The sequence below is a fragment of the Patiria miniata genome, unplaced genomic scaffold (assembly GCF_015706575.1).
Source record: "Patiria miniata isolate m_02_andy unplaced genomic scaffold, ASM1570657v1 HiC_scaffold_10, whole genome shotgun sequence".
NCBI lineage: Eukaryota > Metazoa > Echinodermata > Asteroidea > Valvatida > Asterinidae > Patiria > Patiria miniata.
Window position 1 is genome coordinate 618,376 of NW_024037048.1, and position 16,790 is coordinate 635,165.

Consider the following 16,790-nt stretch of genomic DNA (forward strand, 5'->3'; position numbering starts at 1 on the left):
GAATTTAGAACTTTAAAATTCTGTCTCGCTTGTAGTGTTGCGCATGCCTACATGAGGATTGTGAACGTTCAACCAATGAAACGGTAAGAGGCACTGGATTTTTAGGAGTCCACATCTTATTGTGACACCGAAAAAGTGTTTAAGACCAGCTAGCCATGTCTTTATCATCCGTTTAAGACCGGCCACGTGACGGGCTCTCGACCAATAGGAATAGCTAAACTGTCTGAGGTATTTATGAATGAATATTAAAATAGCTGCTGTAGGTGGCATTCTGGGAACATCAGCATAATCTGCATTAGTCGCACACATCACTATTGTTTTCCCAGTTGCTGGAGGCTATATGCTATTTTTTGTTTTTATTTTTTTGTTCCCCTCCAAAACAACATGTCTTACTTTTCCCTGAGGCAAATACTCACATTACAGTTTAATAGCCCTCTCATGCTATAGACCGGACCCCACTTATCTGTTTGCTATAAAGCAAAGTCCTAAGAATGTGATTATTAAAACATATCTTTGGACCCTGTTCTCCCTGACATCTTGTTTGAAGACGAGACGGCCCACTCAGGGCTACATAGCTCACATTCTGACATCACACGTGAGTACTAAACGCCAGTTCGAAAACGCACACGCTCTGTGTAAAGCACAATGCCTTTGCACGACACAAATGACGACCGCTCGCATGCCCCACTGCAATGGCACTGCCCATGCTACAACTGCTATATACATGTATGTCACTTGTGAGATAAGTTAAATTCGAACACAGCCAGCATTATGTCGCTGCTGAAACACTTACAGCCAAATCATGGAAAATACCAAACACAGATGGAAAATGACATGGCTTCGTGCTTTATTCCATCTCTCCATGATCCAATGTCGAGTATGACATAACACTTTTTAACAGTCGCTAAGAGGGTTTGGGTATCTCCTCAGACCCCTCCTTACGTCCCACTAAAACAACTGAACCGAACACCCCTGCATATTAATTGACACAGAATCCTTCATCTCGAATCTGGTGCCTGGCCTGTGGGCACGGTAGCTCCATAAAGCGGGTCCGGATGGGCAGCTGGCATGCGAGCATGAACCAGAGCAAACGCAATAGACATCCGCTCTCGAAGGCAACCCGATTCATTCTGATTATGCTCTTCTGCCCTCTACGTTCACAGCGGTGCAAATAATCCCTGCCAAACTGTGTGCACAAGTCCTAGAGGAGCTACATGAGGGTCTTCTTGGAGAAGTCAAGATGAAATTTAAAAGGGCCACTTTTTCAGGAAAAAAAGGCCACTTCCTCAGAAAAAAGGGCATTTCACACAAAAAAGGCACTTGTTCAGAAAAGAAGGGCACTCTTTACAAATACTGGGGGGTAAGCGCTGTTGAAAAAAAAAGAGCATTTGAATGGAAAAAGGGATAAATACCCCCCCCCCCCCCCACCCCCCCGGCTACACCCATGTGACGTCAGTTTCTATTTAGCATTCAGAGCATATATACAACACTTCCGCCAAGTTTGATAATGATCAGACGTTGTATGTTTTATGTATGGGGCGGGGGGGGGGGGGGGGGGGGAGAGGGCCACTGGATGTTAACCGGGGCCACCCAATGTTATCCGCGTTGAAAGGTTATCAGGTTTTTTCCAATGCAACCCAGTTTCCATAAAATGAAAAAAGGGGGAGACACCATCTTTTCACGGGGCCGCTGTTCAAACCGCAATCATGGTCAAGGTTAGACAATAAGACAACAGGTGGCGCTATTCTATTTCGACAGGACTTTAAAATATACAGCCGATCATGAAAACAGGGTTTTTGGGAAACAACAGAAAATGTGTAAACAAAAAGGCACTTCATGTTAAACCTGCTAATCATGGTAAGTTATAGGACTATGCCTTTCTCCGGTACTGGGGGTGTGCCCCCCCCCCCCCCTCCCAGCTACGCCGCTGGCAGGAAACCTCATTCCCATGGTCTGAAGCATATGCTCAGACTACCTGCTCCTTGATCATTTGCATGTTAAAAATCTTCACATGCAAATTAGGTAGGAAATATTCTGGTGCCTGGTCATTCTTTAGGTCGGTTTTTGTTTGAAATTTGTTACCCTTCCACTGCATTTTAGAGAAAAAAAAACATTGTAGAATTCTGATTTAAGTGGCAGTATAATGATTTAGATGTTTTCTTGATTTTGTTTCAGAATTTGGCTTACCTTGGCATAGTTCAGTTGACCATTCAGGTGCTTACTTGATCGACAGAAGTCCGTCATACTTTGAACCTGTTCTCAATTATCTTCGACACGGACAACTTATTCTTGACAAAGGACTTAATCCAGCTGGTGTCTTTGAAGAAGCGATATTTTTTGGTATCACATCACTGTATAAACCTTTAGAGGAAATGATTAAACAGAATGAAAAACCAGGAGACCATACAGCAATTACAAGAAGGGAATTTGTGTTGATGCTTCAAGGGAGAGGGGCTAACTGTGAGCTCAGATGTCAGGTAAAAAGTTAATGTATTTTTGTTGATTATTATTGTTATTATTTTATTATTATTAGTTATTCAACCTCAACAAACTAATAATAGACAGTGATACAAAAAAGGCCACAGAACGTACCTGAGAAAATTAACACCAAAGCGCATTGAACTGAGTGGAGTGGATGAAAGCTGTCTGACCAAAAGGACATGATCATCATGGAGTCCAACCCTCCAGTTTAGGGACTTAAGGACTATAAACAGATGGATGGATGGATGGATGACTTTATCAGGTGTTGAGTTACGTCACATTAAAGGTGTATTGTTTTCTCCATACGTTTTTCCTCAACCCATATAATTTGGTACTTTCCTACAATGTATGTCTGATTGACTTAAGACATAGCAGACAAGTAGACCACTGTGATTTTTGTCGGGATGAAGCATTATGCATAACATGATGTCATATCAAAGGTGCAATTTTTTAATCACTATCACTTTGGAAGCACCAGTCCAATTGGGTTGAAAATTGGTATGCACATAGACGGGGATATGTTACAGATGAAAATTGAAGTGACATCGTCATGACTTAATCACGTCATGTGATGTCAAATTAAAGGGGTATTTTTTTCTAAGACCTATACCTCAAGAAGCATAGATCAGTTTTAGTTGTTAGTTGATATATACCTATACCGGGATGCGCTACAGAAAAAAAATCAAGTGATGTCATCATGGCATCATCACATGTCATGTGACGTCACGTTAAGGGTGATTTTCAAATGTCTATGTACAGAACCATACATCCGCCTGATGTATTATCAATAAAAATGCAAGTGACCTCATGTCAAAGGTGCATTTTTCTGAGTTCTATATTTAAAGACTACTATAGGTCCAATTTGGTTATCACTTGATATGAACGTAAATCTGGATGTGATATAGATGAAATTTGAAGTGATGTCAGCATGTATTCATCATGTCACAGAGTGAATTCAAATAGACAAATAGTTGGGGAGGAAGGGTTCCCATGCACCCCCTGGATATATTTTTTCTTCCTTACTTTTTTTTGTAATCCTTATGGTGTCTAGTGAACGAATTTTGATGTTCCCGAGATCAAATATTGTCCCATGGGGTTCATTTGGCGGCCATCTTGGATTTCGACAAAAATCGGTTGTCGACATAAGTTTTGAACCAGGCATCATAGAAAGACAAATTAAAATGTTTTACAGGGTTACTTGGGTGTGAGGAATCGATTGGAAATGTTATTTTTATAATTTGGTGGCCATCTTGTCGGCCATCCTGGATTTATACATATACAAAAAAGGATTGCAAAAAATTGAGGATTGCATGGGAACCCTATCTTCCTACTAGACTAAAAACAGCTGGTGTTTATCAACAAATACATTTCTAGTTTCATTTTTAGATTTTTAAGATTGTAATTCTATTTATTGTGTTCTCCTAATTTGCAGGGGATGAATTTCGAAGGTGCAGACTTGTCTAATCTTGATCTCAGATACATCAATCTTAAACTAGCAAATCTCAGCAAGGCAGATTTGTCCGGTGCTAATATGTCATGTTGTTGTCTAGAACGAACAAATATGGCGGGTGCAAAGATGGATGTAAGTCATGTTGTTCAGCTCAGTTGGTTGGAATGAATTAACTGCATTCTTTACGCCAATATTTTCTTATACCCCTTTAATGCGGTGAATGAATGTTATTAATCTAAACAGAATATTTTGTAATGTTGATCAATGACTTATGGAAGCTATAGAAGCCATCAGGGGCGGCGGAACTGGAGGGGGGGGGGGCTGGGGGGGGGGGGGGCTGGGGGGCATTTCCCCCCCCCCCCCAGATTTTCCCAAGTGCCCCTTTTGCGGCCATAAATGTGCCCCCTCGAACAGTAAAGTGTCCCCTCAAGATACAAAAAAAAGCCCTTAAAGTATCTTACTATTTCTTAGAAGTAACCATATCTCCAAAAAGGATATAGATATTTGTGATATAAATGCAATATGAAAACCAAGCCCCAAAACCCATACAGCCTGAAAATGGGCACATAATGCATATTTAGCATATAATCATTGGTTTTGAAGAGCGCCCCCCTATGTTGGAAGATGGTACCAGCCCCCCCCCCCCCCCCCCCCTGCACTATTTGATTTTACGGAGGCCAAGTGTCCGGTGAAAAAAACGTGTCGACATTTCAGCACGGATTTGCAAGTGCCCCTTTTTGGTGATGCCCCCCCAGTTTCAAACCTGTTCCGCCGCCGCTGGAAGCCATGTCACGTGTTAAGTGTTGATTGATAGGTCAGAGTCTGAATATCAGTTGCAGATATTATTAAAAACAAAACTCCACTTTCAATATTATGTAGTAATTTATCAGACAATTTATCAGACAATCCCTATTCTACATGCCAACTTTAGGGTGCTAACCTGCAAGGTGTCCGGATGGTACTTGCCAATCTAGAAGGTGCTACATTAATTGGATGTAATTTTGAGGACCCTCATGGAAGAAAAGCCAATATGGAAGGTAAGTGTCAAATCAAGCCTTGAGTAGGCCATTTAAAATTGATTTTAGGTTTTCGTCACTCAGATTAAAAAAAAGATCAGACGGGAGGGGAATTTATATATATATAATACATTTTATAATTCCAAATTTTTCAAATCCAAAGTGACTTGAGGGGTCTACGGTGACGCCATGTTAATGGGTCTACGGTGAAGCCATGTTAACAGGTCTACGGTGACGCCATGTGAATGGATCTACGGTGACGCCATGTTAATGGGTCTATGGTGACGCCATGTTAATGGGTCTACGGTGACGCCATGTTAACGGGTCCACGGTGACGCCATGTGAATGGGTCTACGGTGACGCCATGTTAATGGGTCTACGGTGACGCCATGTTAATGGGTCTACAGTGACGCCAGGTTAATGGGTCTACAGTGATGCCAGGTTAATGGGTCTACGGTGACGCCATGTGAACGGGTCTACGGTGACGCCATGTTAATGGGTCTACGGTGACACCATGTTAATGGGTCTACGGTGACGCCATGATAATGGGTCTACGGTGACGCCATGTTAATGGGTCTACAGTGACGCCAGGTTAGTGGGTCTATGGTGACGCCATGTTAATGGGTCTACGGTGACGCCATGTTGATGGGTCTACGGTGACGCCAGGTTAATTGGTCTACGGTGACGCCATGTTGATGGGTCTACGGTGACGCCATGTTCATACCTGCCAACTGTTCCGAGTTAGGCGGAACTGTTCCGATTTTGGAGATAAAAAGTGCCCAAAAATCGGAACGTCCCGATTTTCCGAGTTGCGAGAGAAGAAATAATACAAAAAATTTTAAAAAAATTTTAAAAATGCCCCGGCGCCGTCGCACACTTGTCCGAGAAAAATGTTTTATTGTATTGAGGGGGCTATTGCCGCTACCATAATGGTATAAAATCCGCCTCGCTCTTATGTACGACGAAAGGGATGTAAACCAGACTCAAACGTCATCAAACAGGCCATGTCCGAATAGGCTTCGGCTGCAGCCGTACGCGCGCACAGGCTTGTGCGATCAGCCACAACCTAGCCGCAGCCAATACTGAGACCCGCTACGTCATCCGTCTGGTGTACTGCGTCTCTTGCGTGCTTACTGAATTAAGCGCGGGCTGCGCCAGGCACGGCGTGGTGGACGTATTGATGCTATGTTTGTTTTCCACACACGTTGTTTCTTCATAGTCTTTGGTGGTTTTTCGTTGATATTTTGATCGTGCTGAGTCGCACTTTTTTTGTCAACGTTTTTGTATGAGCATCTCAACTGCAACATGGACCAGGAGGATGATACACTGAAGGAGAAAAAGCAGCGATGGAGTTAAAAATTCCGAGAGGAATATCGTGAAAAATTTAGAAATGTGTATTGTATTTGTAACAGGCCTATAAACACCGTACACATGGTACAATGATCAGATGATGTACGAACTTTTCCAAATAAAATTGTTCCTGTCACTGCTTGTAGTTGTACAGTGTACGTAAAATGTATTACTGTGACTGAATATCTACATGTGATTAAACTGTGAAGCATGTAAGTCATTTATTCTTAAATTGTAAAAATTTTTGATTAGCAAAAACCGGCTGGAAAATTCAGAAAATTATCCACTAAATAAGATTAGTGTCTGTTGGGTCTGCTTCTGGATATCATGTAACATTTTAGGCACATGTACATGTACATGTACTTTGTATGATTGCCCCTGGAACCAACCCATTATAGCGCGCGCGCGCGCCTGCGCCGCTCACCGTGTGTGATGCGTAGGCACCCTGTTCCTCTTTCTGACTTTTCAATGTTGGCAGGTATGCATGTTAATGAGTCTACGGTGACGCCATGTTAACGGGTCTACGGTGACGCCATGTTAATGGGTCTGTGGTGACGCCATGTAAATGGGTCTACGGTGACGCCATGTTAATGGGTCTACGGTGACGCCATGTAAATGGGTCTACGGTGACGCCATGTTAATGGATCTATGGTGACGCCATGTAAATGGGTCTACGGTGACGCCATGTTAATGGGTTTACGGTGACGCGATGTTAATTGTATTGAAGATTTAGGAGTAGGACTAGCGCATCTACTGAGTGGACCCAAGTTTAGTGTTACAAGCCCCTCCTTAGTTAACGTCAAATTAAAAAGGGTATTTGTCTCATTCAAAATGATGTTTTTAACAATTCAATTGCAAAAACTGGGCTAAGCTTAAAGAAGATTGCTTGGTGTTGCACCTTAAAAACCCTCTAAGAATTAAACAGAAAAATGGTGTCTTGAGAGTCATTTCATGTAAATACTTCATATAAAAGTCCAAACTTAAACTTAACTTCTTAAACCGATATATCTGAGGCTTCAAAAATTCATTTTCTTGAATTATTTTCAAAGGTCATCAAGCCAAAATTATTTTTAGGCCTACAATACATCATGTTTTTACAACTAGTCAACTTGCACCCCATTTTTAACCCTCCAAAATGCCACTTGCCAGGGCACTCAGAATAATTTACCTTTGGCTATGGTTAGTTCAGACATTGGTCTTTTCATATCTGGTATGAAATTCTTGGGTCATTGTATCCTTTGTGCAGAAGTACGGAAGCGTTAAAGGGACATAATACAAACTAAAAAAAAAGAACTAAGTCTTAATTATGACTTATATCTAATAATTATGACTTATTATTAAGTCATAATTATGACTTATATCTAAAAATTATGACTTATTATTAAGTCATAATGATGAGATATAAGTTATATTTATGACTTAATAATAAGTCATAATTATGAGATATAACTCATAATTATGACTTAATAATTGAGCGGTCGGGCACAACCTTACCACTCTTTGGATTTGTTGCGATTAATCTTTCTTTCTTTCTTTTTTCTTCTTTTTTTTCTGGACAATACTTTTCTGCAGGTTATCTCTTAAACGGTATATGGTATGAACTTGTAACTTTCAAAATAAATCGACCCTCATCCGAAGTGTTGCATATTACTCTGACGTCATGATTAAAAACCCTCTAAGAATTAAACCCTCTAAGAATTAAACCTGCAGAAAAGTATTATCCAGAAAAAAAAAGAAAGAAAGAAAGATTAATTGCAACAAATCCAAAAACGTAAACTCGCTTGACCTTTACTTCCGGGTCTACTGGAAGGTCAAAGTTAGGTGAATTCAAAATGAAGACGTTAGCCTGACATCAAAACAAAGCAACATTTCTTCCGAGCGCTTCACAGTATGATCACAAATCCTTGCATGAGTTTGTACCATGTTACAAAGATGTTATAAATTTTGTTACGTCAGCATGACGTCATCGGGTATCAAATTACAAGTGATTTAATGGCAAATTTTGACAAAATAGTTTGCGTTATATCTTTTGAACTAAATAGAGTATCGTGTTCATTTTTTGTGTGAGGTTGTAGACTATGCCGTGAGAAACATTTTGTGTTCCCAGACACAATATATATATTATGAAAGTGTTTAGTGAGGAATGCCAGACACAAAAACAGTTTGATGACGTCATCATCATCCATAAGGGCGCCCCCTCAAAATTATCACACCGTTAAAGATGCATTTTTTAAACAAAATAATAATTTGTTGTCCTGGAAATGATTTAATTTCGTGATCCTTTATTCTTATATAAAAATATTCATAACTTAACTGGACAGTGTTTCATAAAATAGTTGTCTACCCGACCACTCTGCATTTGTAAACAACAAACGCGAATCTCTAGTCTAGTTCTTTGTTTTTTTTTCCGGACAATACTTCTCTGCGGGTTTTCTCCTAAACAGTGTATGGTATGAACTTGTAACTTTCAATATATATATATCGACCCTCATCCGAAGTGGTGCATATTACTCTGACGTCATGATTACGTCATCAGGTGTCAAATTACAAGTGATTTTAGGCGGAAAGTGACCAATGACTGTCACTTATAACTCTTGAACTAAATAATCAAAGATATTTGTATTCTGTAATCAGATAGACCATTAATTGCTCAACATTTTTTGTCATGTACGTAAACTCGCTTGACCTTTACTTCCGGTTCTACTGGAAGGTCAAAGTGAGATAAATTCAAATTGAAGACGTTAGCCTGAAATCAAAACAAAGCAACATTTCTTCCGAATGGTTTAAGGTAGAATCACAAAACCTTGTTTGAACTTTTACCATGTTACGAAGATGTTATACGTTTTGTTACGTCAGCATGACATCATCGGGAATCAAATTACAATCCATTTAAGGGCAAATTTTGACAAACTAGTTTACGCTATATCTTTTGAACTAAATAGATTATCGTGTTCGTTTTTTTCGTGAGGTTGTAGACTTTGCCGTGAGTAACATTTCTTGTTCCCGGACACAAAACCGCTTTACCGTTTCTTCCGGTGTTACCGGAAGTGCAATAAAAACTGGATATAACTCAAAAGCGGATGCATTTTACTACAGACAAATATATCATGCAAGTGTTTAGTGAGAAATGCAAGTCACAAAATAACAGTGTGATGACTTCATCATCCAAAAGGGCGCCCCCTAGCGGCACATAAAATGGTGTTTGTTTTCTTTAATCTGAAGACCATCGGTTCTAATTTTACCTAATCGCTCCTTGATATTCTTTGATTAACCACAGATGACTTGGCAAGGTTTCAAATTCATGACATCATGAGACCAGAAAATGAAAATGATCATTTTCTATCATTTGATCCATGTCGTATATCTTCGTAGCCCAACGATATCCATAACAATGTTATCTTTTGCTTCCAAATGCCATGAAACCGGAAGTTAGATGGTATAAATGCATACAATTATATTTTCCATATTGCCATACGTTATTTAACTTCACAATAAACATTTATCCACTCCAAACTAAATCAGTATTCACTTCCCGATTTGTAATAATGACGTCAGCGAGCCAGAAATAACTATGTATACATAAAATGTTTAAGGATATTTATCACACCGTTAAAGATGCATTTTTAAACAAAATAATTTATTGCGATGAAAAGGATTTAATTTCATGATTCTTTGTTGTTACATCAACATATTCATAACTTAACTCGGTAGTGTTTCATAAAAAAAATTGCCTGCCCGACCACTTTGTGTTTGTAACAACAAACGCAAAAAAATATTTTTTTTTTCCTGTCATTTTGCCAATAGCATTTGTACATGTTTTTTTTTTTTTTTGTCCAGAACACTTTGGCCACTAAAAACAATCCGATTGCCTTTATAGTTGGCACACACTTAGACCAGCACCTGCAGTTGTGCCCCAAACATTTACGTCATTATGACGTCATCACATTTCACATGACGTCACATTTGATGTGCAAGGTCTATATCTACAGAACTACAGGTCTGATTTTGTTCAAAGTTGGTGTGCTCCTAGACCAGGATGTGTTATTGATGAAAAATGAAGTGATGTCACGATGACGTCATCCTGGGGCACATGACATCACGTTAAATATTAATGGAATTAATCTTTGAAAATCAATATAAAATCAACCGTGAGAGACCTGAACATGACTTTGGCGGCAATTGATGGAATAATCCAGGGTCTTCATTTTTGATATTATGTGCAAAGTCACGTGACCCTTCCAGTTGAAACCAGAAGTCCCTTGTAATTTTAAATTGGTGAAAGGTGTGAACTTGCTTTCAACAATGTGTGCTCTGGCTAAGTTGTTCTTTACAAAAAAATTATTGTTATAGATGAAAATTGATGTGACGTCATTATGACGTCATCACGTGACATGTGACATCATAATTCAAAGCCATATGAGAATGTAATCACATGATATGCCACCATATATTATATACAGAACTACACATCCTTCCTGGATGGAACATATACTTGAAACTTTACAAGTCACATGTCACAAAAAAGTTGCCAAAACAGCCCTGTGTTTGTCCACAAACATAAGTATTGGTTCAATTGTTGATAGTTGTATTCAAAATTTCTTAATCCGTGTTTTTTGCCATATTGTGTGGCCTGGTGTTGCCATTTTTTGGTACATGTTATGGCTAGTTATGGTGTCAGCCATTATGTAAATGGTTTAGTGCGACCTCTTCATCATAGTCTGGTACAACATATATATAGTTGCCTGGTGTACCCTATTCATGGCTTGGTCTGGTGCCCTATGTACAAGGGTTTGATGTCCCCCAATTATCAGGGGTATGGTGACCTATATTTGGTGGGCCTGGTGTGTCTTATTCATGGCTGGGTCTGGTCAATTCAGGGGTCTGGTGTGTCCAACTATATTGTTTTGTTTTTTTCTTTGCCAGTTTGCCCATGATATCTTGCAAGGCTATGTCTATAATAAAGAGCTGTGGCACAGGCAGGTTACATACAAACAAATTCACTGTGTGTTTTGTGCTTTATATCAGTCTGATAATAATAGAGTGTTATAACTTGCTTGCATACTTGGCCTTGGTCTTAATCCTAACAAAATATCCTAACAAAATTTTCTGGGACTGAGATCAAGGCCATAGAGTGTCAAGACCAAGAATGACAAAAACTGGTGCCAACACTAGCAATCTAATGTACTAAAATTAATTTACCCTGGCTTTCTATAGGTGTCAATATGAAAGGTGTTAATTTAGAAAACAGTCAGATGGCTGGGGTGAACCTTAGAGTTGCAACTTTGAAGAATGCTAACCTGAAGAATTCTAACCTCAGAGGAGCAATACTTGCAGGAACAGATCTAGAGGTATGTATTTCACTCTCTTAGCAATTCCAACATAGTTTTTGGAACGTCTTATACAATTTCTAACAAAAGCCATGTTCCCACTGGACTTCATTTTATTAACCTACTGCGATGTAGAGTCAGTCACAAAGTGAAGTCCAATGGGGACAGCAGGTAAACAGTTTACCGTGACTGCAATGCAAAACTACCACTCTAAAAGTTGTTGAAGAAGATTTCTGTGCAGCCACGGTACATTAACAGCCCATGCTGTAAAACTACCGCGACCATCCTGGAAAATGCTTTTGCAAACAATGAAGCATTTCCTGTCATGTTGAACTCATGTCATGGTGTCTCATTGTGTATAGTCCAAGGAGCGAGTTATGGGCCTCCTCGGTTTTAGTCCTTCAGGTGTTTTGTAATTCCAATCTGATTTCTGCACCCTTCTGATAAAATCAATATAAAATCTGATTTCTGTACTCTTCTTCTGATTCAAATGACCCATTTGTTGTAATTTTGAACAGTGTCTTTTGGTAGAAATTGTGAATTACTTATGCATTTTTCAGTACGTGCGATGCATATCAACATGGCTTCAGGCATTTTATGGTCCGTCGTGATGATCGCCATCCTGTATCTTGTGTTGCATTTGGTCGTCTTCATCATTGTTTTAGTTTTACCCCAAACTTGCACTAAAAACATCGGAACGCTTCCCTCTATCTACAACATTACTTTTGGTTTTAAACATCAGTAACTTAGCGTGGTGGAGTTCAATAAACAGGAAAAGGAAGTTTCAGATGCAACTAAAGGTTAAAGACCCATAACTACACAATCGCTGTACAACGTACAAAACCGACCGTTGCAACAGCAACATTTCTCATCCATTCAGCCCTCAAAATCACGGTAGATTTGACCAATTTTGTGGGATGTTTCACTGTAAATGTTAGAGAAGGCACATGAGAACTGGAGAATTTTCACAAATGCCAAGAGGATGTATGCACCATATCAAAGAGGCTGGGACAGATAAAGAAACTTTTTTTCACACTAAAATGATTGCATTGCGTCGTGTCACAGTGGTCACAGTAGCTTACTTTAGGCCTGTGCATCTGAACCAGGTACCCGAGTACCTGACGTTTGATGTCAGGAACTGGTTCCAGATTACGGAATCAGGTAACAGGAAACCATTTTTTTAAATTACTAACAAATGAATTTTCTTTTTATGGTCATGTAAACTAATATTTCAATAAACTTCATATCTGTAGGTCTTGGGTGGTTTATTTTATTCAAGCAGTTCATGTTTCATTAAAAACAATTAGCATTCACGAGTCCAGAATGACGATTCTGTTGAGAGACCGGAACTTGAATTTTGCGGGAATCAACATGATAATACATGAGGGTCATTCCATGTCAATTCGACATGATTTTGGACCCGACCCTCACAGATTGAAACGATATTTGGTATGATTATTGGCCAAAATGAGAACCTCTAGAACTGAAATTTTGTTGTACATCATATTAAAGCTCTTTGAATGGCCTTCATTTCATAAAATAAAACCAAAATGTAGCATGAAGCGCACAGTAAATGCATGACAAAATGACCTTTGACCTTGAATTACAAAAATCAATATGCTTTAAATTTCGTGATTTTTTTTCTCCAAATGTTAGTTAATGATGTCAGCAAAAATGTTAAATGGGAGATGGGCACTCTTAAATTTTCTAAGTTATAATTTTTGGCGAGCTGTGAAGCAGATGCGAGCCTATGTAATACCAATTTCTGTCCGACTGTCCGTCAGGCCATATGGAGTGTCCGTCCGTCCGTCAGTGAGTCCGGCCGTCCACGTTCAGATAAAAATGTTGAAGTTTTTGGTTCTAGCTAACTTGGGGACAAAATTAAATACAGTTTTCATGTATCATCTCTATAACTTCAATTAGGTTCATATCATTGCAGTAAATTTTATGATTTTATTGAGGAAATTTAATTCAAGGAAATGTTGAAGTTTTTAATTGTTACATATACATGTACACTTGTATAACATATACATGTATGTATACCGGTATAACATGTACACTATGCATTTTGGGGATGTGCATGAGCGTCTGGTTTGATCTTTTAGTTTATGGGGTTGGAGTAGGGATGGGGTAGGGGAGAGTGGGGGTGGGGGTGGGGTGGGTGCTGTATTGGGTGGGATGGGGATTTGTAGGGGTGGGATGGGGACAGGTAGGGAGAGACAGGTAGGGGGAGGATGGGCATGGGTGTAGGGGTTGGGTTAGGAGGGGGTCAGGGAGTGGGAAGGATATAGGGATTTGAGTAGGGGTTGGGTTGGGGATGTGTAGGGGTGGATAGGGATGGGTAGGTGGGTGTAGAAGTTGGATAAGGGGGAGGGGGCAGTATATAGGGATTGGAGTAGGGGTTGCATGGGGTCGGGTGGGGATGTATGGGTTGGGGGAATGGGGTGGGCGGGATATTGGGATTCAAGTAGGGGTTAGGGTGGGGATGTGTAAGGTGGGTAAGGACAGATGGGAGAAGATAGGGTAGGTGGGTGTAGGGAGTTGGGGTAGGGGAGGGTACGGGTCAGGGGAGGGGGAATGAGATAGGGATTGGAGTTTGGGTGGGGTTGGGATGTGTAGGTGATAGGGTGGGGATGGGTAGGGGAGATGGGATGGTGTGGGTAGGTGGTGGTGGGGCGGGGCGGGGATGGGGTAAGGTTTGGGGGAGGTGGTGATGGTGCTGTGTCTTCATGTACATGTATACCCATTCTTGTTGCGCATTTGTGGCGACTACACAAGAGTTTTCCCATGGTAATACAAGTATGGGGACCTGAAGACACTGGGGGGGGGGGGGGGGGGCTGCAAAAAGGCTCCACAACTGGGTCCTAATTACCCTAACAATGGAAAGCTTCCCCATAATACAGTGATGGCTAACCTATATACATGTACACATGTACTTATTAGGTCATCTGTTGACTTTTTATGTTGACATTTAAAAACTGACCCCTACACCCTGGAACATCAACGAGAATCCTGATCCCCTTCCATCATGCCCATCCCAACCCCACCTTCAGCCTCCCTTCCTGCCTTTGACAGCGATTCATGGTGGCTTCGCCGTTCTAGTTTGTATATGCAGGAAAAACCATGAAAACCAATCATGTTCTTGTATGCTAGTTCCTGTCATTCCCTAACAATCTAGTGAGGTATTTCGTGATTATTTGATGTTTGCAAATGTTGTATCTTCCCTTTAAGTGTATGGTTGGAACATGGAGGTACAATGGTTGAAAGAACTTGTAATAACCGGTGGATTGCTGTGGCCTCAGGGTTAAGGGCACTGATTCGCGGTCTGCAGGTAAAGCTGCAGGTTGTGGGTTCGAGTCCTGGGGGGGTCATGGTGCGTGTACCATTGAGCAAGGCACTGTGTCACTCATTGCTTCTCTCCACCCAGGAGTAAATGGGTACCTGTGAGGGCAGAGTTGGTTATTGTGATTGAATTAGCTTCCTTGCGCCTAACAGACTGCATCGAGCTGTATACTCCCCAGGGAGCTGAGATGGTATTTGGAATGTTTCATGTGCCCAGTGAGCAGGGGTAATAATGATGTAGCGCCTTGAGCACCAGTCCTGGTGGATACGTGCACTTTATAAATATCCATTATTATTATTATTAATAAAGTGTCACTGTGGATGGAAATCAGTTTGAGCTGCAGTAGTTGTTTGAAAAATAGCCACCACTAACACAAACAAATGTTTTGGAAGCCTGGGACTTAATAAGTAAGATTGTAACTTATCACCGGTGTTAACTTTTTTTTGTGAATCGTTTCTTTCTCTCTGCAAAATTGCAAACATAAATAAATACCTTTTTAACGAAATAAACAGTTAAAATGCTCCGATATTGTGACTTTTCTTTGGGTGATATTTCCAGAATCTTTTGTGTTCAAGTGCCGTATTTTAACTTATGCGTGGTACCCTGTCTCTTCAATATGCGTTGTTATGTTCATATTCCTTGTGTCCAGATCTACGCTTTAGTCGTAAACAATGTTGGACAGAAATTGTCTGTGAAAGTGGATGACACTGATAATTGCTCCTATTCCTTGTAATTTTTGAATTTCTTTGTCATCAGTTGTGCCTCTGAGTCAGAGTATTGAATAGGCTTTGGTTCAATTGCCTGGACCGGGGTACAATCAAATTCAATATGGCAATGTGCAACTGTATCTAATACCCATTACGTTTTCCCAAGCAGGGATAAACTGTTGCAATATCCAGCAACAGGTGATGTAACTTACTAACCAACTGTTGTGGTGTCACTAGATCACTGGTTTCTTGTAGCCTCAACCTCTTGGGTAATATGGCGCCCTCCGGTGGCCGCCGTTATGCTGCTTTGAGAAACCCTGTGAGTATGCTTTGCCGTAAAAGGACCAACACTGGCCCGATTCAGGCTATATACCTTTTTGCCATTATGGTTTGGCTTGAAAGGGCCGGCACCGGTCCCATTCAGGTTGTGTGCCGTCTTGCCATTATGGTTTCCAATATAGGGACCAACACTGGCCCGATTCAGGCCTTTTACCGTCTTTTCATCATGGTTTATTGTAAGACGACCTGCAATAACCCGGTTCAGGCTGTGTGCCGTCTTGCTGTTGTTTGCCTTAAAAAGACCAGCACTGGTCCAATGCAGGCTCTAAACGGTGTTACCATTACCGTTTGCCACTTAATAGGGCGAGTACTGGACCAATGCCGACTCTGTGGTGACCGTCAACACGGAATCTTTTTGGAGCAATCGAGTCAGCATTAGCCCGCTTCTTGTCTTGTAACGTTTAAACTGTATTGAACTATAACAAACCCAAAATTAGCTGGTATCAGCCCAATACCGTCCTGTTTACTGCGTCAATGCCATCTTTGAATCTAGGCAGGTAGAAATCTCTGGCACAACAGGATGTGATACAACTCTGCCTCTCCACAACTACATGCAACTGAACCACTTTTGTAGCTCCATTTGATTAAGGCGGGTCTGTGATCGGCTAGTCCTGGTTCTCAAGCGGCTGATAGTTTTCCATTGAACCCATGTTGATGTAGCACCTGATGGGAGGTTTTCCGTCGTTGTTATAGTATAACCATGCCAATCTGTGGGCGTTTGCTACCAGTCGTTGCTTCCAATGTTGGAGTCTTGCCACTTCCATGGATGTTGTGAAG

At 40.7% G+C, this 16,790-nt stretch overlaps 1 protein-coding gene across 1 annotated transcript in view; it reads left to right on the forward strand.

The window, feature by feature from the left end:
- Positions 1–16,790, forward strand: part of LOC119739992 (BTB/POZ domain-containing protein KCTD9-like) — a gene marked incomplete at its 5' end in the record, with an annotated part of 63,918 nt that overhangs the window by 13,359 nt on the left and 33,769 nt on the right. Inside the window, 4 exons of the mRNA XM_038215173.1 lie at positions 2,176–2,477; positions 3,914–4,063; positions 4,863–4,968; positions 11,512–11,645. Coding sequence (XP_038071101.1) covers positions 2,176–2,477; positions 3,914–4,063; positions 4,863–4,968; positions 11,512–11,645 — 692 coding nt within the window. The remainder of the gene's footprint in view (positions 1–2,175; positions 2,478–3,913; positions 4,064–4,862; positions 4,969–11,511; positions 11,646–16,790) is intronic.